A 25,220-nucleotide genomic window follows, 5' to 3' on the forward strand; every position below is an offset into this window, starting at 1 on the left:
CACCTCCTTCCCAGCTCCCAGAAACAAGAGAGGGAATCATCACTAGGAGATTGTAGCCTCCAGTTCTCTTTACCTGAAAAGATACATAACTGTACTCTTTGACTATGTGGTCTCTTAACCTTTTCCACCTTAGTGAATCCCGTGCTGAATTTCATAACTGCAGATAACATAAGCTGATAAATGCACTTTTTTTTTTTTGCAACTGTTTGTGATCTAGCTAAAATAAGCTACATGAAATTGTCCTGTGGCACAGTTTGTACTTCTCTCTCCCACAAATCAAAAAGGATCATCCTTCCTCCAGTGCTAACCAACCAACTTACAGCTAAAATTAATATAATTGTTGTTTCATATATAAATCTTGACTGAAGTAAGATTTTATTACGTACTAACTCTTGTTATTACAAAGTTAGATCCATGGTTAAATTAATGCAGAAAAAACCCAAATGTCCTTACTCAAGGAAATAAACTAATTTATTTTGGACATAGGAAAGCTTTCACTGTCCCACTGCCAGCAGAATTTATTGTTATGAACTATAAAAGCACTGCTACAATTGTCAAAAATCTTACCTACAAAGAAAGTTTTGTTCCATAATGACCATCTATAAAGGACAACTTCACTAAATCACACCAAGGCAAACTTCAAGATAGATCAGCTGAGTAGTAACCAGCTGCAGCACTCTCAAACCGTGAAGAACTTACAATACAGACTGATGTTCTAAAAAAAGTTAGATAGCAAATAAAGGAAAATATTAGAGCCTGATGAGGTCCCTCAAGCATGGCCAAGGTCTGCCTGCTCTCCCAAACCCTGATGAGGAAATGAGCCAGTGATGACAAGCCTATATATCACAGACAATCAGATGCATTTTGGCTGGGTTGTGACAACGACCTGAAATTCCAGAGGGATGGAAAGGAGGAAGTCAAGGTCAGGAACGCAAAAATTAGGTTGGGGCAGTGCCCTCTGTCATGACCCATCCTTTGCCCTCCTTCCTGCATGCACAATATCCCTGTGACTGTCTGTCCAAACATGCAGTGCTCCAGCTATTCCTGGTGATCCTCCAGACCCTGCATAAGCACCTCCCTGAGAGCACAGTGCTGTTTGTCAGGGACACACAGGAAAACAGGAGATGGCATCTCTGGGGGTGGTACTGGTATGTGTGTTTGAATCTATTGTGATAAGCATCTTTCTGTGAGCAAAATGAATGAGTCAATACCTTTAGAATGCACCAACAGAAATGAGGTGTGCATGACAGATGACAAAGGCTTGGAGGAAGGAGACAAAGTAAGCAAAAAGTAATGCAGAGAAATTGGGTAAGAAATTTAAGTGCTAAATTACCACATTGAGTTTTAGAGGGAGACTGCACATGGGATTATGCAAATGCCAACTACAGAATGCAACTTGATGCAGAACCTGCAGGACAAGGGGCAGGGAAGTGTGTAGAAGAGACAATATAAAAAGAAGGACCCAGTGGCCAATTTGACAAGGTCACACAGACTACAAAGTAGGAATAGTGACTTGGACTTGAGGGAAGACTAATATATAATTTTTCAGGGTATGCATCAGTGATTTCTCTCCAGGTTTTCAGCTCTGTGTAGCATTGTTCCAGATTACCCAGAACAGCTGGAATCCAAAGGCTGAATGATTACCAAGGGTCAGAACCCCTATAAACAGTGCTAACAAGTTCTTCCCTCAAAACAAGGTTGTGAGCCAGGGCAAAGCTAAGAAGCTACTAACTAAGAAGTTAGTACATAATACTAACTGGTTACAGAACTTGCGTTTCACAGGAGACAGAGACCCCCACCTCTACCTCCTAACTTGCTACCACATGAGGAAAAAAACCCCTACACCCTGCATAAAATTCAAGTTTTTTATTTCCTGTGTTGATGTTCTATCTACTAAAGCACTGAGGAATGGCCAAGTGCTACGGCCACAGTAACTGCACAAGCTGAGCCTTCAGATAAAGACAGCAAGACCCAGCTGCTCCTGGCAGGGCCTGCTTTGGCTGCTGCCTGCTACGAGTTCCTGAAGCAAACACAGTGCTCCTGCAGGATTTGTCCACCACTCCCAAGCACTATGTTCTCAAACCATTTTCCATTCACAGTTGTTTTGCAAGGCTTTGCATTTCATCTAATTTGATTTTTATGAAGCACCAAGGCAGAGAAACATTTTATATGAGAATTTATTTTTCTGTGAGAAGCTGCTGTATGTCTGTCAGGCTGGGATCAATACAATATAACATTCCCCTCAGATAACTCTTTCACAAACTACTATTACTGTCATTTTCACCAGGACATAACATCACTCATTAGCCACTCTTTAGTAATCAGAGCTCTGCACTCCAAACTGTTATTGCCCTTCTAACTTGCATCCTTTCAGCATCTAAATAGCAGTTTTTCTCATACTAAGAAAAAAAGCACAAAAAAATAACCCAATCCCCAAACAAAAAAACCCCTCTTACCACAAACAAAAACAGTAGCTCAGACTATATGGTACACACTGTCTCTGAGCCTGTAAAAATGTCAGTTGTCCTCAGACTGAACTTTTTACCTAGTCTGACATAAATCTGTTATAGCCTGGAAAAAAAAAGAACTCCAAATATCCACAGAACCTTACTGGCAAGTCCTTATACACCTATAAATCTTTAACTCTTGGATGGAGGCATTTAGTAATATCCTCCAGTAGACCTGGTACTAAGAGGCTTGCTGAAGGTCACACAAGATAGCTGCGAGAAAGCAAATCTGAAAACGTTTACAAGACATTTATATACATATCTCCCACTTCTCTTATTTCCTTTATGATTCAGTAAAGAATTTCTTTTTATAGTCACCACTCCCTACTGCTCCAGGCCATTTAATTTTAAAAAAAAGGAAAGAAAAGAATGTCAAATCAAAATAGCACATACATCATTTTTATAGCGTTCAACAAAGGAAGCAGCCTCTCTAAATCTAGCTTTTTCTGTAGAATACGCAGATATGTTACTTCCCAGAAACTTCTCTTTCAATTATAGCTAAGAATCATATATCACTTTACTAGGTGATGATTTCAACCCATAAAAACATTCAAAGCTGTAGATCTAGGAGAGCGACAAAGAACTCAGCAGAGTCTTCAAAAATAACGTTCCTTAATTATTTCCAGAGAGACGAAGTCAGCACTTAGACCTCGTCCAAACATAAATATTGCTTCTCATGCACAACTATGGAAGCATTATGTTTCATAACATTTATAAGATTTGATTGTAACGAAGGAGGAGGAACTATGTGAAATTCTGAAAGCCACTGCAGTTTAGTGTTGGCTCTCTTGGAGAAGCAGGACAAAAGCCTGCCAAATAAAGAGCCACGTGTTCCATATGGAGTGGGCTGAACGAACCAGCCGGCGGTGACAGAGCGCTCGGGGCCGGTGGCAACGCTGCTGCTGAACACTCCCTGCTCCCAACATGCAGCATGAGAGGATGGAGATCTGCACAACGGGACACTGGAGGGAAACAACCCTGCCCCGTCCTTGGCAAGGACACGAACCAAGCAATCAGTTCAGTCAGCTACACTGGCGTTCCTGAGGAAAAACAATCACAGCAAATAATGAAAGACACTATCTTATTCATCTAGAAATAAATCCAGGAATGAATAACAGCCACCACAGTTTTGTCCAGATCAAGTCTTGCCAAATTAGTCTGGGTTTGTGGTCATAGGATTAGTAAGTAGTAAGTATCTCATAATGTGACTAGATTCTGACATCCTTCACAGCACTTTTACATAAATGGGAAAAATTGATTAAATTTCTCTGGAATCAATGGAGATTTCAGAACACTTACCAATTATTGTCAGCAACTACAGAAATTAATGAAATCATTTTCTACAGGGGTCTGTTTTGGTTGCCTCACTATGGAGCATAACTTGGATAAGAAAAAAAGGAAAAGGGAAAGGGGAAGAAGAAAGAAGGAGAAGGAGAAGGAGAAGGAGAAGAAGGAGAAGGAGAAGGAGAAGGAGAAGGAGAAGGAGAAGGAGAAGGAGAAGGAGAAGGAGAAGGGAAAGGGAAAGGGATGGGAAAAGGAAAAGGAAAAAGGAAAAGGAAAAGGAAAAGGAAAAGGAAAAGGAAAAGGAAAAGGAAAAGGAAAAGGAAAAGGAAAAGGAAAAGGAAAAGGAAAAGGAAAAGGAAAAGGAAAAGGAAAAGGAAAAGGAAAAGGAAAAGGAAAAGGAAAAGGAAAAGGAAAAGGAAAAGGAAAAGGAAAAGGAAAAGGAAAAGGAAAAGGAAAAGGAAAAGGAAAAGGAAAAGGAAAAGGAAAAGGAAAAGGAAAAGGAAAAGGAAAAGGAAAAGGAAAAGGAAAAGGAAAAGGAAATTCCTGAGGGGCAGGGAGGACAAGGAACCACTAGTGCACTGTAGGGCAGAATTTGAACTCAGTAATGTTCAAAAATAGGTGTGCTTCTCCCAGACAGGATACATTAACGATGAGCACAAGTCATCACATGTAGGCAGAACAGTCAGCTCCACAATGTATGATTTGAAACAACCAAATAGGCAACACCTCACAGGAAAGTGAAAAAGCTCACCTCACTTCTGCTATACAAAACTGCAGTTTTGTTTTTTCCCTTGAGACACTGTTGCCTGACAGAATACTGCAATTGTCGTAAAATCAGTTATCACTGCCTCATTAAGAACCATTCTCCTTAGACTCTGACCCCATTTACAACCCCCAAATTCTGGTTTTATCCCACATTAGCATAATCATATCACCTGAAGTATCATTCTATTTCATCAGGAGGAAAAAAATAAATTGGTTTCCAGTCTACTGAAAGAATAGAGTTCTAACCTTAGCCACTACCTCCCACTGAGATAAACCACCCAACACATCAAATTTCATATAGGAGACAAACATGGTACTACAGCAAATGTTCATGAGCAAAATCAGTGGTGTATCCCCCATGGAATGCACTCAAAATTCTCTAGCTTTTTAAGCCATGCCCTTTTAACATTACTTAGTTGTCTCTGTAATTTAATTTCTAGCTGAAGATTTCATTTCCTTCCCACTGTAACACTCAATTTTGTATTGTTTCTGTGTTTTTTAAATTACTTGGTGACTTTTTGGTTGAATATAAAGCATCATCCATCCTTGGCTCCCAAGACATTTCATCTACATTTATCAGAGACAAGACTAGACTGGAATCTTTTATCCAAACTGAAGACATCTTGGGCACAGCTAAAACTAATTCATTTTCACAGAAACAGCAACAGCCTGAGCTTTGGAAAGATGAGGGGAGGCATGAGTCTTTTCCTCAGAGGTTTAGCATCCATGCAAAGAGAGAAAAATTGCACACATGGAGATACAAATTAAAATCATTCAAGCTGGAACTGACAGACACAAATCCAGCTGAACAAGGGAGCTGCTAAAACTATGGCACAGCCTGGGGAAATGTCAATATGAAAGTCTTCCTCCTACAACTCTGAATACATATAAAAAATTATAAACACAGGGAATATGAGCAATTTCAGGTGAGCAGGGAAAAGGAAAACCTCTTCACCCATTAAGCAAGCCACAGGGATACACAGGACAGACAGAAGCAAGGACCAAATGACAGAGCTATAATCATGGAATTACTCAAACAAGTCAGGTGACTGAGAACAGAATTGTCATAATTTTTCACTATCTTAGCTACCGAGACTAATTTGTTGTTTGCTTTTTTAAAAAATGAATGCATAAATCAACTATTTTAATTACACAACAACATGATAGATGTTGTTCCTGTGTCAAGGAGAGATAAGCAGCTACAATACTGGAAACATAACCTATAGTCTCATTTTTATAATCAATACTGTGTGACTACATATTAAAGGAGAAAACATAAGAAGGCATTTTCAGAAATCTAATGGGAATCAAATGCTTGTATGTCCTTAAAATTACTGTGGAGTAAAGTACAAGGCTTCTTTGAAAATTCCTAAACAAGATCTCAACATATCCAACCCTAAAATCTAAAAGATTAGGCAGTGGTAGAGTGGTAAATACAAAAGTGAACACATTCACCCATTTGTTAATCCAGGATGGCAATCCAGAAGACATAATTGTGCCTTTACCCTCTAACAAACAACCAAATGTACTGTCATTCTTAAGTCTGGAGGGGAAAAAAAGTGAATTCTCATTCAAATTCACCCAATAGCACAAGCCACAGAAAGATCCATAATTCCTGCCCTTCAATTTGAATCTCAGTTATTTCACATCTTTTCAAAAGGCATGGATAATGGACAGAGAGGCTACAAGCAGTGATTAATGTACTGCATCTCTTAACTAAGTCCTCTCAGTAGTTAATGGCTAAAAATGTTCGTTTGTTTTCTGGTTTGAACTTGTCTGACTTCCATCCATTGGCTCTTCTCACATTTCTGTGTACTAGAATAAAGATTTAGTTAAGTACCTCTGCTCCTGACATTTCTAAGCCACAACCTTTTCCAGATAACTTAAGGAGCTCAGTCATGCAGCTTTCTATCATCATGCTTGTTTTCTCGACAAAAAATAATTCACCCTGAACTCCTTCCAATTTCCAGCATACTTTTAAGGGGTTTGCCACAAAATAAACCTGCCAGTTGATAAGTGATAATCTCTTTCAGAAACTTGTCTCCAGCTGCTAGAGTGGAGCACTTCAGTGAACAAATCTCTTACTGTGCTGGTTTTTGCTGGGGTAGAGTTGATGTTTTCTCCACAGTAGCTGTGCTTTGGATTTGTGCTGGAAGCAGTGCTGGTAGCACAGGGATGCTTTGGGCATGGCTGAGCAGAGCTCACACAGAGCCAAGGCCTCCTCTGGCCCTCACCCGACCCCACCAGGGAGGGGCTGGGGGGGGACAGAGCCAGGACAGCTGAGCCCAAGGGATCCAAGGGAGATCCCAGCCCATGTGGGGCCATGCTCAGAACACAGAGCTGGGGGAAGGAGAAGGAGGAAGGAGGACATTCAGGGTGATGGAGTTTGTCCTCCCCAGTCACTGCCACCCGTGATGGGGAGGGATGGACACCTGCCCAGCCATGGGAAGTGGGGAATCAGTTCCTTGCTCTGCTTTCCTCGTGTGCACGGCTTTTGCTTTATCTGTTAAAATGACTTTATCAACCCACAGCTTCTCACTTTCACTCTTCTGATTCTCTCCCACCAAAGTGAACAATCAAAGCTGAAGAATAAAAGTGCATGTAATCCATTTTAACAAAAAGAAGTACCATTTGACTGAAGAAGCAAGTCTTCATTCAAAATTAAAACTTTCAAAATGCAAATTTGACCTGCACAATCATGAAGGCAGCTGCAGTACTGATAATAAGGGACTGTGAAACAGAACAGGGAATGGCTCTGCTGCATCTTCTGGAAGCACTATTTCCATGAGTGAAGTAAATTACTGTGTGCCCCATAAATATCTTTGATACATCTCTTATCTCCTTCAGTTTCCAACACAACTTTTTAAAACACTTCTAAACATAACAAACATCAGAAAGAAATCCTAAAATTATTTTTTAAATGGATTAACCAAAATTATTTCCCATCGTTTCAGTCCTTTACAAACAGTTTCCCTGAGGGCATACAATCAACATCAAACAAGCAAACCTTAAATCAGAATACTTTACAACAGGATACTGCTTTTGTGTGCACACATACTAAAGTCCTGTTGTCAACTATAAGAAAACACATTGATGGAGGCTTCTAGTCAAAAACTGAATGTCTTTGGATCACAGCCAGCACTGCTACAGGCATCCTAAAGGCACTGTTAGCACTCAGAACAGCAGCAACGGTGGCAATTTTTCAGTTTGACAGGTGCTAAATACCACTGAACTTCACTGTAAGTCCATTTTTATTGCAGCTATTGCCCAACTCTCCTTAAATGACCTTACAGTAAGGTAATTATAATAAACAGTCTTAAACCAGTGCCATTCCAGCTGAAAGCTATATGGACAACTTCCTTTCAACAGCAACAAAGACCCACATAAGACAAAAGGAAGTGTGCACCTACCACAGCAAGCCAAGAGCAGAGCTGGGATCTATCACTAAGTCCCATCTTATCCCCAAGTGCTTTAATATTTTGTCCTCTCACTTCCCCTGAAAACATTCATATTGCAAGGGTGATAATATTTAGATTGATACAAACCAATGTAAACTTTATTTAGCCTTTACTGGAAACATTCCATGAAGTCACAGAGCAAGAGAATAAGTTTTAGTACTCCTTGTAGCATGTAGCTGTTATTTTTTTCCAATTTCTGAGATGAGAAAGTATCAAGGAAATTAAAAGCTTGTTTTAATTCAAAGGAATTGCCAGTCTATCTATCTCCTGGACAAGAAAGAAAATCTCCATTTCTCAGACGTAAGCATCTCCTGGCACATTTCAAAATGGCAGCCTGGCTATAAACAGATATTCTCAACCCAAAGGAATTTCTCTAGTGGGTGCTGGCCAACCATCACCCCAAACAAGTTTGCTACTTGTATAGTGCTGCCACTCATAGAAGTTTGGTGTATATTTATTAATCAGAGTCAATGTGGGACATTTTGAACACCCTTTAAAAAGCCCAGCTTTGATTTCCCATCTGTCCTGTAAACTTTCCCACTGAAGAAGTACATTGCTATATTGCACTTCATGGCTCATATCTGAAAAAAAAGGTACAGAAGCAGATAACTGTACTTCTTTCAAAAGCAACATTGATTGCTTTCAGCATATAAACTCCTTATTTTACCAGCAATAGATTCACACTCAGACCATATACAAACGTTTGCCTCCAAACAGATGCAGTTACTCAGCATTTTGCCAGAGGGACTATGAACATACCCTTAACCTAACACAAGTGTATATAAATTGTTATCAATTAAATGCAATATCAATTAAACACTCCATAAACATGTCCCAAATTCACAACAGCTTCAGTCCCAAAGCAGGTCAGTGATTTTTGCACATCCAACCAATTCTCAATCTTTTCACAAAAAGATTACTTTCTTTTTAAAGCAGGACAAAATTCAAAGCATCTTCTACACTAAATACACACATACATGCACTTTTCAAATCCCTCACTGCAGCTTCTCCAGCAAGCTCTACTGAAATGAAAATCTCAGTATCAAAAGCAGGTAAAACACTCCTCACCACAACCAGGTAACTACTGCTCAGATAAACAGTGCAATTTAACTAAGACACAGGTAATCTAATCAATTACCTGACATAAATAGCTGCAAGTGACCTGCCCCAAGCACATGAACTGTTTGGCAATACTGACACCAAGTGACAGAATTCAGGAAAACAAACCACAATGATCCCCACATAGAATGTTACAGCTTTTACCCTCATGCTGTGGAAAAGGTAAAGCCTTATTTTATCATCAAGAGAAGAAAATTAATGAATACCCATAAAGAGAGCCAATATTTTCACATCAGCTATGTATAAGTGTCAGAACATCCAACACTAAACACGTGTTAACAATTCAATGTAACTTTGATCTTGCAAACACAAGTCAAAGACCATGTGCACTTCAAAGTTTGATGCATACCAACCTCACAAATTCATTTCTAAAGAAGAAAAAAATTAGTGGTTTACATGCACAGAAAGTATTGGATTTCATTAACTTTGGTGAATTTGGTTAATTTTTCAAGTAAAAGGTTGCAAATAGTACTCCTATACACTTCCATTTAGAAAATTACGTATTAATGCAACTTTTAATGTCTGCTAAGTCTCACTTACTTGTTTTGCCTGTGCTTCTCTCTGCTGAAAAACCAAAACCCAGCAGTCCAGTATCATATGCATTAAGTAGACTTAATGCCCCCCCGCTGCCTTGCCTGACAGTGCACAGAGCACAAAACCCAACTGACAGAACAGTAATTCCATCAAACACCCAGTTTTACCACCCACCTTATTTATGCCCAGCATTCTGTCTTCTTAGAATCTTCCATGACCTTACCTGCTGACGTTTGTATGCCAAGTAATCAAGATTTTCCAGATCTTTTTGAAACTTTTGGTAGGTTTTCTGTAGATCAGATTTACTGGATACATTTTTTAAAGATTCAAATGTTCTTTGAAACTGCGAGGGAAAAGAAAAAAAAAAAGCCAACAAAAAATTATCATTCATACAGTTGTTGTGTTTCAATCTGTATTACAATTATTTTCTACTCAACACTAAGGCTATTGAGCTTTGTCACCTCTAACCTTCCACATATTCTTACAGTTTTGTTTTGACACCAATCACAGAATTCAAAGCATTGTACATATGCCCTCATCAATTAAATGAAGTCCTCTAACTTCATAGGTTAGACCAAACACAAGCAACCAATCTCTAAAGGTGAGTTCTTTTTCTATGCCAAGTTCCAGGAAGTAATAAATTGACACAGATTTAAATACTTTCTTTTCAACTAAGGAAAGCATATGCGACTTTACACAGGCCATGAACTCATTCTATCAAGCGTAACAGTAGAACTTAGAAATCACAGGGTGCCTCTCATCAAGTTAATTTACTTAAGAGTAATTAAAGAGTAGATAAACACCTTGGGCAATGTGCCCACATTCTGCATGAAAACTGTAACAACTCCAATTATGCTTCACTATAGACCTTACTTTTAAATTTAAAACTTCTTTCATGCATGCACTATTATTAAAAATAGGACTGGTATTTTTCAGAGATGCACAACACCAGCCCAGCTGTAGGAACTGTAACAGAAAGGTTAAGACTTGTGTCAGAGGAGAAGTGGAGGTCCAGCTTCCTTGCTACCTTCAGGAAATCATGAGCCTTCTCCTCTGACTTGCTGTTTTCCCAGCTGTAAATATCCTTCTTCACCTCATGAGCATGTGATGGCTGCAAAGCTGCAGGTAGGTCAGTAATGTTTTGTTATTGTGATTACCACCAGAAGCAAGTCTATAAACGTATATTTACACTGAAATAATCAGGAAGAGCTACACACTTGTAAATCCTTCCACAATACTGACTGAGCCTACTGCAGTTCCAGGGCCTGCAGGTGAAGCTCACCCGTGGCACCAGTGCCCAGGGAATGAGGCAATGGACTGCTTTCCAGTCACTTCTGGAAAACCAAGCACTTCTGCAGTAACTACAGCCCACATTTCTCTATACTTTTGCTTAAACTACAGCCACTGAATTGGAATAATGAACGACAGGAGCAGAAGGGGAAAAAAAATTAAAACCTCCACTCATCTTCTGTCCCTCTTTAAGAAGCTGACAACATAACTGACAGCCCATGCTGACCATGGATGTGGAGTGCTCCAGAGCCCCTCATTCCTGAGCAGGGGACTCAGCTCAAGCCCAAGCTGTACCTGATGCTGAACAGCCCCCAGGTACTTCTCCTTGGGGATAAAAAGCAGCTGCAGTGGATTTCCACTGACAATTTACAACAACTTGCCTGGAAACTTCAGGCAAGTCAGCACGTCTTCTTTGCCACTCTGCAGCCTTTATTTCAGTCTCACTGCTCTCATAACCAAAAGGCAAGTTAAGGCAGTGTTTTCATCTATTGTAATTTATCTTACTCTACCTCATTCAGCACTACTAGAGGTTAACTGGAGACTTTCTAGTTGCATTTAAACTGTCTGCTACCAAAAAATAAAACTTTCTCACCCAAAGTATATGTTCCTGAATTCTGTATCAACATGGCTGACAGAACACACATGCTAAGACAAAACTGCAATACTCTCTATTCTTTTCTGTTTGCCTTCATTATCTTCCAGTTTTTTTGTGATTTGTTGTTTTCAGATTTTATCTCTGCTCCAGAGCTGATCTGAAAGCCTTGCATTTGCAATGTCTGCTTTCATTAATTCCCACTCCTGGATACCTCCTTAGCTGGAAGCAACTTAATTGCAACATTTGCAAACAAGACCTGAGTTCAGTTTAAGGTGACCAAAAGCACTCCATAATCCTTGCTTTTTTTCAAGTGTGTAAGAAACTGCTCATATTGTCTCTGGCAAGTTCATCATGCACCTTCTGCTTCAAACCACAACATATTTCTCCAGAACTTAGCCCAAAGCTGTTGCACCATGTTGTGGGATTGAATAACACAGGGAAAAGGTCTCCAGTGATTCCCCAACTCACTAAATAAACATAAGGTACAGTCTTTTCTTGAGGCATCTTTTTTTTTTTTTTAGATAATCATCAACATCTTAGACTACAATCCAGTTGTAGAATCATCATCATCATCATCCTTTTAAGGATGTACTTAATCCCACAGCTTCAATGCCTCATTAACAGGAGCTCTGCTAGCAAGATCACTCACTTCATGTCCTGCAGCAACCCAAACATTAATAATACATTTGGCTCTCTGGAAAGAGATATAAGAAGCAGCATGAGAGCACGATCAAATACAAATCAAATGTGTAACTATAAGGGCAACATGCTTCAATAAAACTGATAGGTAACTGCCAGAACATCCACATCTGTCTTTAGATGCAAGGGAGAAACACATTTTAAAAATTTAACTCAAAAGTAAATAAAAAATCAACGAAGCAGTTTTAAGAAAACATAGATATGCTCTTTCCACTGTCATCAGCAGGAAATCAGAAAATTGTGCCTTGGACATACAAAGGTTATCAGCACATATATTAAACTTAAAACTACATCTGGATCTCTCTGCATCATACTTCTATCAGTGTGAACCAGCATTTTGGGGTGAGTAGTAAAAAAAACTCTCACATCTCCCCTGCCTAGAGGTGGAAAGAAATATCAGAATTTCTGACTTCTTTTTTCTCTTACCAATAACCAAATATAAATAATCCTAAGAGATTCACAGAAGCTCTTTTCTGCCTGTTACATTTTCAAAGTGCTTTGAACCGTTTCTGGAAGCCGAAAGTAGCATTCCTTTGCTGCTTTTGTTCTCGGTGGCACTACTAGGCAGCCACCTGGACTCATTTTCCCTCCATGGTAAAATCATATCTCTATGATTTTATCAGAGCTTCTTCTGTTTGTCAAGTTACCACAGGTAACTTCTCAGCAGAGATACTGCATAGACAACTTTGTACCTTAAAGAGAAGGGCATGACTTTATATTCATTAATATCACAGCATTCCTTTCACAGGAAACCCCAAACCCACCAAATGCAGAACCAGAGCCCGGCACCCTGGTCCTACAAGGCAGAGTGGATAACTCAGCAGCCCCAATGTCCTGAGCAGGCACCTTCAACATAAGGCTGAATGAAGGCTCTGTGCTCATTCAACTGGAAACCAACACATACTGAATGCTTCAACTAAGTGAAGCAACTCTCACTGTCCCATTTTTGGTACCACAAAGCAACAAATACCATCAGAACCCTGAAAGTGATGAGGATCACAAATGTGGACAGGCCAGAAGAGTGCTATAACACAGCCTCCTTGGAAGTATGATGGGCCTGATTAGGGTAAGGTGGAGTCCTGCAGCCTCCTCTCAGACACTGACCATGGCTCATCCAGTTCGTAAGTGTGACTGTAAGCATCAGGACTGAAAGTCCCATGGTCTCACATCTTACACACCGCAATGTCAAAGATAAGAGGTGAGCTCTGACTGAAGTTTCTCCTGCGGTAAAGCGGATTAACAACTGAGAATCCTCTGCTGTCTTTATGAGCTCCTGACGTAGCATTTTTGAGAGTTTTCTCCACTATCCTTCTGCCTACATTCAGGAGAATGGAACTTCTGCTCTGCTGTCATATGTAACGAAAATGAGGCAATGAGTTCAAAGAAAAGAGGCTGAGACAGAGTGGCTACACATTTCAAAATGGAATCATACTAAACTAATTAATCATACTAAAATTTTGATACTGCTTAAGCCAAAATTTACTACATTTCATCTTCAATATGAGCCATGAAAATTCATGGCTTACCAGCTAAGCAGGAAGCCAGGACAGAGAATTATGGGATTATAAACATGCAGTGCAAAGTGCTTCATTGCTTATAATTCAGAAGTGTGGGAAGTGACGTTACTGAATACAGAGCACAAAGCCATGTTCCTGGTAACCACCTCTGAAGCTCCATATAAACAGGCAGAGGGATGGGGGCAGCCAATCCTGCTTCTCCACCTTGGGCATGATGCTGCTGCACACACCTTTAATGGCACGTGCCTGGGAGTCTAGCTCTATAAAGATGATGTAGCCAAAGGGCCTGCTGCACTTCCTTTACGCAGTTTCCCTCTACACAGCTGGTTTAGATTTAGGGCCAGGGCTGCAAAAAGCCGCTCTGTTATTCTTGAATTAGGAGAAAAGGCTCTTTTTTGTTCATCTAGAGCTGCACAAGTCAAAGAGTACTTGGATTTCAGAGTATCAGTATTACCATCTTCCACTACCCTGTGCAGTGGAAGATGGTAATACTGATACTCTTTATATTGGTAAAATATTTCTCTTTCTTTTCACATGGATTAATATGAATTGAATTAAGGACAAGAAGCAAATTTTACTTCCACTTTGACATAAGGAAGCTATCCATTGAAAAATATACATTTCTGTTTTGAAAAGGTACTGGTTCTTTAAAAGACTAAATTATAACTAAATGTACTATATAAATTACCCAGAGATATGGCTGGAAAAAAAGCCATTCACAACCACTCTTAAATTCCAATTACTGAACACACATACTTACAAGAAAAAAGCTGCTCTTCTCCTGTTTTGCTGTAATGGAATGGGCAATGTGCCTCCTTTGGAGAGGTTTACAGAAAGCAGCTCACAGCTTTTTCCATTCAGGAAATATCAGATGATTTTGCTGACATTTTAAAAAGGTATGAAGACCCACACTCTGATGATAAAGCAGACACTGTTTGTTTTGCATGCATTTCCTCATTTCTGCCTCTCAAAGCACAAATGAGTTATAAAATACATTTCTCTAGATCAGAATGATCTCTGCATGCTTGAACTGTTGATCAGACAAGCCATTCTGCATTACACCAACTTTGTGCTACACTACCAATAAATAATGTGCCAGGAGAAGATAATTTCCCAAGATTATTTTCCCAGCCTAAAATGTGCCTTCCCATGTTAGCACTCCAGAGAAAGAAATTTCAGAACATCACTTGCATACTATTCTCTTACAAGCACAGCACTTCAGTGGTGAATGCATGCTGCTGCAGAGGCCAAACACAGTCACAGACACTCCCAAGGGAAGCCCCCAGCCATGTTCTTTCCCTGAGAGGTTCAAACAGAGTCAACTGCAATGGAGCACTGGTCACTGACTGCAGCATGCAGGCATCTGCACAGTCCAAACAATTCTTTCAAACAGGCCTCTGCTTCCCTAATATGCCACCTTCCAACTTCATCCCAGACACAATATGAACTTCTCACACTCACCTGTACTTCTGATGACTTCAAGCATTGTATTAACCTCTGCTACAAAACACCTTTATGTTACAGATCTCCCCAAGCTTTATGTTTACAGCTTAACATTCCAGTCAGAACTTATCATCCCACAGCTTGACAATGATTTATTTTTACAAGTTACAAAGGAGCACTCAAGAGGCTCCTATACCAAGCACAGAAGTGGATCCAGATTCCTACTGCACTCAAAAGAATGCTCACTTTGAAAAAGCCAGCTCCTAAAAGCAATTCTTTAGAAGCTACTTTTCCTCTGTTACTTACTGTACATCACAGAGTGCCACGGAATTTTCAGAGTGTAATGATTAGCACTGTAGCCCTGATTCCAAACAACTGCATCCCATGTACCCCAGACAAACATCTGATTGGTAGCAGGAATCTCTGACAAGAAAATAAATAGGAGTGTGAACCAAAGGAGAAGCCAAATATTCTCTCAAAGACTCCTGTCACCTTCTTAATACTCCTTATGCCCCAGAAGGTCCTCTGCCATCGGAGTGACCCACGCCCAACAAAGGAAGGTGGCAAGAAGTTAGAACTTATCTGACTACTGCTGTAAAAAACAAGGTTTCTATAAACACGTCAGGAACAAATGGAGGGGTAAGGACAATTGCCATCCTTCACTGGATGCAGGGAGAAACAGTGCCAAAGAGGAAAAGTCTGAGGTACTTCGCTGTCTCAGTCCTCAGCAGCAGGACCAGTTGTCTTCCAGGTATCCAAGCCCCTGAAGCTGAGCACAGGGATGGGGAGCAGAACGAATCCCCCCCAGTCCAAAATGAAATGTTTAGTGACCAGCTACACCATCTAAGACTCACACAAGTCCAAAGTGATCTGCTGGAGGGTAGAAAGGCTCCACACAGGGATCTAGATCAATTAAGCACAGTTCTGGAAGCTGAACCAAGCCCCTACATCTGAAGCACAGGGCAGCCCAAGATGACCTTCCTCTTTCATTCCATGCAACCCTACCGAGTTCTTGCTCAGAACATTTTTAATGCTGCTGAATACTGTGCAGGAAAGGGAGGAACAGACAGTACTACACTCACAGGACCCAACTTCACAAGTTGCTTCTTATCTGTAGCCATTCTCTTTTTTTTTTTTTTCCCTGACAGGAGTTCTAAATAACTGTAGGCAAGCATTTTGTAAAGATCCTGCTGTCTGATGTATTCATGAAAAATATCAAGACTTGCACAGTAAATCTACAAGCATGACATGAAGAGGAAAAAGGCAGATAAAACATGTTGGCTCAGCATGATCTGAAACCGATTAGAGAAAGACAGACTGCCAATGCTCTTTGACTGAAATTCTCCAAACTTGTTACTTTCCTGCTGTTCTCTTCTAATCAATAAATTTAAGCAATACCATTAGTCTGTTAATTCACTTAATTAAATAATATCGAGCATTACTAACCATAATGGATGAGCTGCTAACACAGCTCTGAATCAAGAGTGCAATACAGAAGACAGCCTTTTGTGTGACCACATTTTTCAGAGCTCAGTTGCTTCTTTAGAACTTCAAACTCTTTAAGCATGGAAACTCAGACAGACATAGGTATTTATTAAACTGATCCCTGTTTTAAAAAAAAGTATTTAAAGAAGGAAAACCTTTCTTTTTGGTGTGATGTACTTTTTCAGTGAACTTCTAAAAAAGCTAATTTCCTGTTCACAAAGCTGTGTTTTTGAACATTCAGTTTGAAATTCCCCCCAGGATTACCAAATCCTTTCAAACTCACTTACCTGTTATTTCTAGTTTTGAAGAGTCACATTTCACTATTTTTGTGATGAAAAATACTCCGTATTTTCAGAATTACATACTGTTTAATATGAAGACTTTATTACACAAAATTCAAAAACAGTCCTAAGTCCAAGAAAATGTACAGAAGACAATATTGTTAGAGACTACATAAACTGGAAGGAGACAGCTGAGGTTCATCCTTTTTTCCTAGATAAACATCAACAGACAGATGTGACAGGTAACAGTAGATGAGGCTTTCTATGACAGCCAGACACATTGTCTTTGTATTCTTTCTATTTTTATTCCCAGGTTACTGAGGAAATTAAAGTTTAATGATCTAGTGTGTGTTCTGTCAGTAGAAAAAGGTATAGTTTTAAACAAGTGTTGGAATTAAGTAATTTAGGTGAGTGACCAAGACTAAAAACTTTCAGCACTCTTTGATAAATGGGTTTGAAAAATATTAGGTACTTGAATAGGTAATTCCCCATTAAATACTTTCATATTGAGCAAGATATGACTAATACGGTACAGAGTGCTTTCATGATGGTGAACCAACTTCTTTCATTTTATATATGCATATAAAGAATAGGTCCTTGATTAGAATTTTTGTCTTTTATTCTACTATTACTTTTTTTTTTAATTTTTCAAATCAATTTTGTCTACCCCATAAAAATTACAGTGCTCAGAGACATGGAAATAAAGAGCAATGAAATTTCCCATCTCCTAAATGATAACAGCTGCAACACCCATGTTATCATAACTGAAGAGCAGGGTAATATGGTAGAAGTATTAAGGTTTTAGAACAAGTGCGAAGAAAAACAGCTAAAGACTTCTAAGGAGTTGATTTTCAAGGCATATTAACTTGAAAAACCCAAGAATATTACAGCTGATACAGCAAAGACAAGGTCTACTTTGACACTGTGTGAATACAGTGTCTTTTTGTGGGAGCAAGTCCACGCTGAAGGAAAATTGAATTCCTACGGGAGTTTTAAAGTATAATGATTACAGTTAAACACTTAGAATAGAGCCATGTTGAAATTCATTAAAATATTTAATTGCCTTTAAATCTGGCTCAGTTAGCTGTGACCAAAAGTTGGTAGAAACTGGGGATGTTCAATAGCATATGTTGAAATTACATTAAGTCAATTTCCTAATTAGATGTCAACATAAAAGACACCATTACAGCTAATACCACTGTTGGCAAGTTCAACAGCCAGAGCAGAGACTAAATAAATATGCAAAATGTAACACACTAACAACTAGGGTGAGTCTTTTTGCACAGGCTTTACTGAGAGTGTTTTACCACACTAATTTATTCTAAGGGTTCATTTACAAATTCAGTTCTCCCTCCTATTAAAAGGAAATGTGGAGGAAGATGACAATTTAATGGCACTCTGCAGTGCTGGAGTTGTTCCTGAATGATACTCTGTATTCTTTCACCATTTTCAGTTATTTTTTGTTTTCTTTTTCAGATGGAAAACATAAAGTTAATTAGACAGCCGTTTAGAAATACTGAAACTCTAGTAAAGAAAACCATCTAATTTTAGCTCTCTCGTTCAAAACATACTCAAATATATCTCAGAAGAGAGCATCTAGGATTATGAAAATAAACCCTAAAAATGTAATAGATTACCATGAAAAATATCATAATTTAAGAACATTTTCCATGAACAGTACAAAAGACATAGGCCATTCCTATTACAGCTGACAAATTTAAACATACAGAACAACACAGAAGCTTCTGCAAGACAGTGTTAATGTAGCCTGTGGTGCATCTCCAGCAGTTGTCAGTGGCAGATTTTTCAAGCCCAGTACTGAAACCCACACAACATTGTTTTATCATGAATTACTTTTTCTAGTCTGATTTGGAGGCAAATTTTCATTCTCTTATCCTCACCAAACTGAACTCGCTTCAACATGGTCCTCTAAGTCACTGTGTTCTCTCGTGGCATGAGGCATTATGAGAGGTGGCACTGATTATTCACCTCTGCCCTGAAATATTAGGAAGTCAACAGAAATTTGTGTATTTATCAGTCTCTTATAAATTACTGAAAGTATTAGTGGGAAAAAATGAACCAAAAATAGATCAAATATGCCGAGCTGCAAGTAGACGAGTTTTTTTGGTCCATTCACAAATCTCATCTAGAATCTAGTGCTGCCCAGGTGTTATGTGCATGAGACTACAAGGCTGAAGTACAGAAAGAGTTCTCCATGCCCTGAGCAGACACAGCTGTGGCTGCCAGGAGCCTGAGGAGAGCAGAGCATTACTCACCACAGTCAGGTGCTGCAGCAGATAGGCCACGTCCACCATGTCGGCCAGAACGAGGAGCCTGGTGACGGCGGCCAGCAGGGAGCGAGCGGCTGGGACAACAGCCTGGCGCCGGGGCAGGGAGCAGGGATCGCTGGTGAACGCCTCTGCTGACACCTGCAGGGCCCGACCTGCAACAGGAGACACTTCCTTAGGCTGCACCGCAACACCCAAAGGAAAGGAAGTCGCTGGAGTCCAGTTACTTGGCAAGGCACAAGTATTGCCAATAAATTTGGCATCTCTTTCTTGCCCTAATGCCTTGAAATGAAGGTCAATGATTACAGATCGTGCAGGTTAATGTTCCACATCTTCCATTCCCTTTCTCTTCTACAGCATCATTTAATTCTGAAATAATTCCCTTGGCCTTCACACTATTACTCTTAACACAACAAAGCCAGCAGCTTTGTTGAACTTTTCTAGTCACTACTTCTTATATTACTCTGTACTTTGGTGTCCTTGTGATTAAGTAATTCCTGGTCACAGAAGGAAATCAAATATTGCTCTTCTCATTGCAAATATAAGGTAATGGAATGAAAACCTCATACACCCAAACATCTGACCAACATGAAGTGAAATTTGTGCCACGGAGCTAGTGACTGCCAGTAGACAACAATATACTGCTCTCCAATGTGAAGTTTGGTAAACGAAATTCAACAATGCGGACAGCAGTGACAAGCACCATGAATTCCTGAATGAAGGTGAAAAGGACCTGGAGCCAGACTGCTCTCAGTGGTGCCCAGCAACAGGGAGAGAAGCAATGGGTACAAACATGGGTACATACAGGAGATTCCATGTAAGCATCAGAAAATATTTTTTCACTGTGAGAGTGACTCAGCAGCAGCACAGGCCAAGCAGGAAGGCTGTGGAGTCTCCATCGTGGGAGATGTTAAAAACCTGACTGGGCATGGTCCTGGGCAGACTGCTGGCCCTGCCTGACCTGGGGCATTGGACCAGACCACCCTCAGAGGTCCCTTCCACCCCTCAACATTCTGCAATTCTGTGAGCAAACACAAGATAGAAGGGTCTGAATACGACCAAGCCCTTAGAAATGAGAGCAACATAAGCTCTCATGAACACATAAAATCATAACCCTAAAATAGAGCCATGAGATGCAGGCTAGACAGATAGGAGCTACAAGTACAAACAGCAGAAAATGACAGCTCCAACAACAACACGATGTTGAAACTTCCTTAAATTGCAGTAGACAGCATGACAATCTGATGCAATTCAATACATTTTTATTTTAATTCCCATCAACTGGATATTCTTCCATAATTACATTTGTCACAAACAATGAAACGCAAAAAATGTCCTTTTAGTGGCACAAATAGGAATTCAGAGAGACAGCAGCATTCAAAGTATTTCAATTCTTTTAGACAACCAAACAAAAAGCAATTTAAAGAACCAAAGCCAGGATCTATCATAACTGCACAATTACTGTCAGGCAGATATTTCCAAGACTCTGTTCAACACACCCAGATAAGATGACTCCCAAAGTAAATGCTGCTCTACCATCAGCTGATCAGCTACTGACAGCTACTGCTGTGTCAAATGACTGTTACTTACACGTGCCTACAAAAATCTGCTCAGGCACAGGTAAATGTAAAAAACACTGTTCAGCCACAAGTAATTTTTTAAATAGTTAGAGGATTCACACACTTTATCCAGCACCAAAAATATCCAAAAACTTACATTAAAATTCCTTTAAAAACAAGTGAACTGTGAGCCTGCTGGCAATTAGCTGACAGCTCATGGCAGGCTGTGTCCGTGCAGACACTGCAACAACGCCACCAACCGCAGGCAGTGAGCACCCTCAGACACAGTGCTCAGCATCACACTGACAACAGCAGTGCTCTTCACTGGCTTAGGAAAGATCAACACAATTATGCTTTCTTCTTTTATTTATATGAATAGCTTTTCTTTCTCCTTTTGAAATCCCATCCAAGTACCACATTTTCCTCTCTTCTATTTGTATTTACAACTGGCTTTCTCATCTTATTTTTTAAACTGCAGCAGTGCGAAATGCACATGGAATGCAATGAATTTTATGCCATTCTTGTGTCCTCCCACAAGGAGGTACTGTTGCCAAGAAAGTCCTGTCACCCACTCCTGAACTGCACTGTTAGAGGCTGATGGCTTTACAGCTCCAGAGAAACACAGCTGACAAGAGGAGCTCATTTACTGAGGGGAAAAGACATACCAAAGTTAGTAGAAAGAATTTCCAACATTTCAGTCTCAAACTTGAGAATAGAAATACAAACAACCAAGAAAAAGCCCACAATGGTTTATAATACAGAATCCTAGAGTGCTTTGGTTTGGAAGGGACCTAAAAGATTATCTAGTTCCAATCCTCCTGTCATGGGGGGTAGGAACACTTTCCATTAGCCCAGGTTGCTGCAAGCCCCATCCAGCCTGGCCTTGGGCACTTCCAGGGAGGTGGCAGCCACAGCTCCTCCGGGCACCCTGTGCCAGTGTCGCATGGCGCCAGCATTTGTCATGGTTGTTGTAGGTCCATGTAGGAAGAAATGGTGACAATGGTGAACAACTTCTTCCTCTGTCAGTTTAAAGCCTTTCCGCCTTGTAGAAAGTCCCTCTCCAGACCTCTTGCAGGTCCCCCTTGGGTTCTGAGAGGCTCCAGTGATGTCTCCCCAGAGCCTTCTCCTCAGCCTGAACAAGCCCAGCTCTCTCAGCCTGCCTTAACAGGAGAGGTGCTCAGTTCTGCTGAGCGTCTTCGCAGCCTCCTCTGGACTGGCTCCAACAGGTCCATGTCCTTCTTATGTTGAGGGCCACAGAGCTGAATACAGTATTCCACATGGGGTCTCACCAGTAACAGAGCACTTGTTAGCTCTTACTGACACTAGTACGTGCAGCCTCAAATTCTGCAGGCATGAACTAATGCGTTAAGGGGAATAAGTGCTAGAGAAGCTTGGGAGTCAAGGTCACATCACAGCACAGAACAACATACCCTTTCTAAAAACACAAGATTAAACGATACAAGTCACCAGTAAAATCACCTGTTCTGTTTCTACAAATACCATCTCCATCTGCTAGAGCAAATAAAAGGATTCTGCTTCAGTCACCCAGCTGAAGTGACACTATCGGTTGTCAGGGCACAGCAGATCGATACCTCCTGCATGTTCCTAATATTCAACACTGTGATAACTCAGATTCTCACAATAGCTTTCTGGGGCTGTTACAGGACATTTCTCTCCCGCCACACAGGCTCTTATCCCACTCAGATACCACTGGATTCTGTTGCATAGCAACTATTTCACCACTGCATATCAGGAAGTTCCACTTCCACGTCTCATCCAGTTCTTCCTAACATGTAAGCAGAGCCACGACACATCCCCATCATTCCTCACGCCCACCTCTTCATTCTCCCTTTCCCACTCAGGGGCACCTGATCCAGTGATGCTGATGTCAAAAGCTATTCTGCAGGGGATCTGTTCTTGGTTTGATGAAAGGAGTGCACAGCACAGATAATTCTAAGCCATTTAAGTTCTGCCTCCCAGAACAGAAGTCCCTTAGATGTAGAATATATACACACATACCTCCTTATGTAGAATGAGAAAGTTAAGTTTACTTTTAAGATGAAAGGAGGGACAAAAAAGAACATAGTATAATACATATACCCTTCCTTTAGTAAATGCCCTCTTTAAGCTCCCATTTCTTACCAGTGAATGGTAGTGTTTTCCATGCCATCAAACTCTTGCCTCCCATGTTTAATATCAAAAGACATTAAATATGGCCGCTCAAAACATCAAAGTATTTGTTAGAATTTCCTTTTAAAGAGTAACTTAAGGCTCAAAATGTAACTCCAGCAAGTAACTTGCTTCAATTCACTGTTCTGTGTGATGACAAGTTTATCTGGGAACACACTTGAGCATGATAACAGCTAAACACAAGAAACACTGACACTCAATAGACAGAAACAAGGCAGACAACAACTGCTATGTTTCTGACTATATATAGTCAGTCAGCAATGGCAGTAAATACCAAACATTTCAGTTATGCCCATGCAACTGTTTGAGAACTGCAAGGCATCACACTTTCACATAAATGCAAAAACTCATCATCCTAAGGATAACGCTAGACTTCAATTCAGACTTCTACAGCAACATTTCACCACATGAACAGCATTGCTGTTTTGCCTTAAAACTGATTAAGCATCAGAACATGAATTCGAGACTGGTGGTTAGTGTCAGAAGCATTCAGGGTTGAACAATGCTCCTTACACTCTTTGCATAGGGCTCAGATATTCCACAGAACATTGAATTAGAAGACAATCTTTTGAAATGCTGCATGCACGTGAAATCTCAGTCAGAGTTTTTCAACACACTTACTTTGGGGTTTATGACACTATTTTAGAATAAAACTGTGGACATAAGTAGCCTCTAACAAAGCTTCACCAAATCAGATCAACAGGAAATCATGGCAGTTCCTCAGTTACTATGCTAGTGGATTTCTGGATGATGCATACAGTCCACCACCCACAAACCTTCCTGCTGATCCATTTAGCAAAGTTCCAGAAGAAGATATCAAGATGTGGGCAGGCCTTAAAAAGTACTTTCTTGAGAGGAAACAAAGAAAAATGCAGAAAAACTCTATTTAAATTATTGTCTCCAAGCCTATAAATCTTTGACAAAACTTTGCAGATGTCAAAGGAAGCAGACACTATTTATCCAGGTAACATGTCTGTCATCCATTATAGTAACACCTTCTTTCAGAGGTCACTAACAGAATTCAACTGAATTTGAGACTCCAAAATCTCATCTACTGACAGTGCCAAGAGCAAGCTGTAGTCAGTGAAGCCACATCCATGTTGTCATGATTTCTGAAGGTCGTGAATTAGATACAGATTAATTAGATACACCAAACATTACCCCCACTCTTCATTTTTATCCCATTTATTTGCTCCTTTATTCTCCAAAGCATTATTGTGAATAGGATTATCAGAAGCAGATTGAAAAAAGTAAATCTCTCCTTTAAAAGGAGCCCCAAATTAATGAGCTACAAAAGTAACGAAGGAGTTTTCACACTGGCAATTGACATTCAAAAGGATTAAGTGTTTAATGCTCATGATGCACCCCCAACTGAACAAGTTCAGCATGTGACACCAGGTAAAAGGCAACAGGAGGTGAGACAGAATTTATTCTTTCCAGATCCCAATGTGCAAATCTGAGTTTGGTTGATGTGAGTGAAATTATCTAAAGTATTTCTTCAAAATGCCATTATCCAGGAAATACAGGCTGTAGTCATGTGCAAACTTCCTAATTAATTTAAGATTGCATTAATAAAAGTCTCTGCCAGCCACCAGAGAAAATGAAATACTGTATACTGTGACATGCATGGCAGGTGACCGCATGCAACCGTGGCTGATGACCCTCATCCCTTCAAAGAGCTTGGAGTAAATAACAGGAGACATTTAACTGCAGCAGAATGTGGCATGAATAACAGTTAAGTTACATATGATGTGACATACCACAAATTAAAAATAGCACACAGCTTCAAAGGTTAAAAAAACCTTCAAAATTAATAAACTTCTACCTTTTTCACAATTGTTTCAACAATTTCTTAAAACTAACCTGTGCAGTTTGGCAAATCCTTGAAGGGAGATCAGTTGCAACCACTCACTTCATCATTGCATAATGATAGGTGATAACATGGACTTAACTGTCTCTTAAAATGTATGAGGTGTATATAATCTACTTTTATGTATTATTTATTTTTGTAGTTACCTCTAGTCTTGGCTGAGAATCAATAAGTAATAAAAAAATATTTCACATTTTCAATTTCTCTGTGTATAAAAATCAATATAAAACTATGTATTTTATTCTTACCTTGTGTTATCAGCCTGTAATGGATGGGCTAACATTTTAAGAGTACTCCAAAATGAATGATTCTGCAAGAGCCTCAGCTGCTCAGTGT

General features: G+C 39.9%; 1 protein-coding gene across 2 annotated transcripts in view; it reads right to left on the reverse strand.

Annotated features, from left to right (window-relative positions):
* The window catches only part of CTNNA3 (catenin alpha 3), a 426,086-nt gene that overhangs the window by 385,317 nt on the left and 15,549 nt on the right, over positions 1 to 25,220 (reverse strand). For both annotated transcript variants that reach the window (XM_041427252.1, XM_041427251.1), the window contains exons 4-5: positions 19,254 to 19,420; positions 9,891 to 10,010 (exon numbers count right to left, since the gene is read on the reverse strand). In XM_041427252.1, the coding sequence (XP_041283186.1) occupies positions 9,891 to 10,010; positions 19,254 to 19,420 (287 nt within the window). The remainder of the gene's footprint in view (positions 1 to 9,890; positions 10,011 to 19,253; positions 19,421 to 25,220) is intronic.

The sequence above is a fragment of the Onychostruthus taczanowskii genome, unplaced genomic scaffold (genome assembly GCF_017590055.1).
Source record: "Onychostruthus taczanowskii isolate IOZ18803 unplaced genomic scaffold, ASM1759005v1 scaffold98, whole genome shotgun sequence".
Classification (NCBI taxonomy): Eukaryota; Metazoa; Chordata; class Aves; order Passeriformes; family Passeridae; genus Onychostruthus; species Onychostruthus taczanowskii.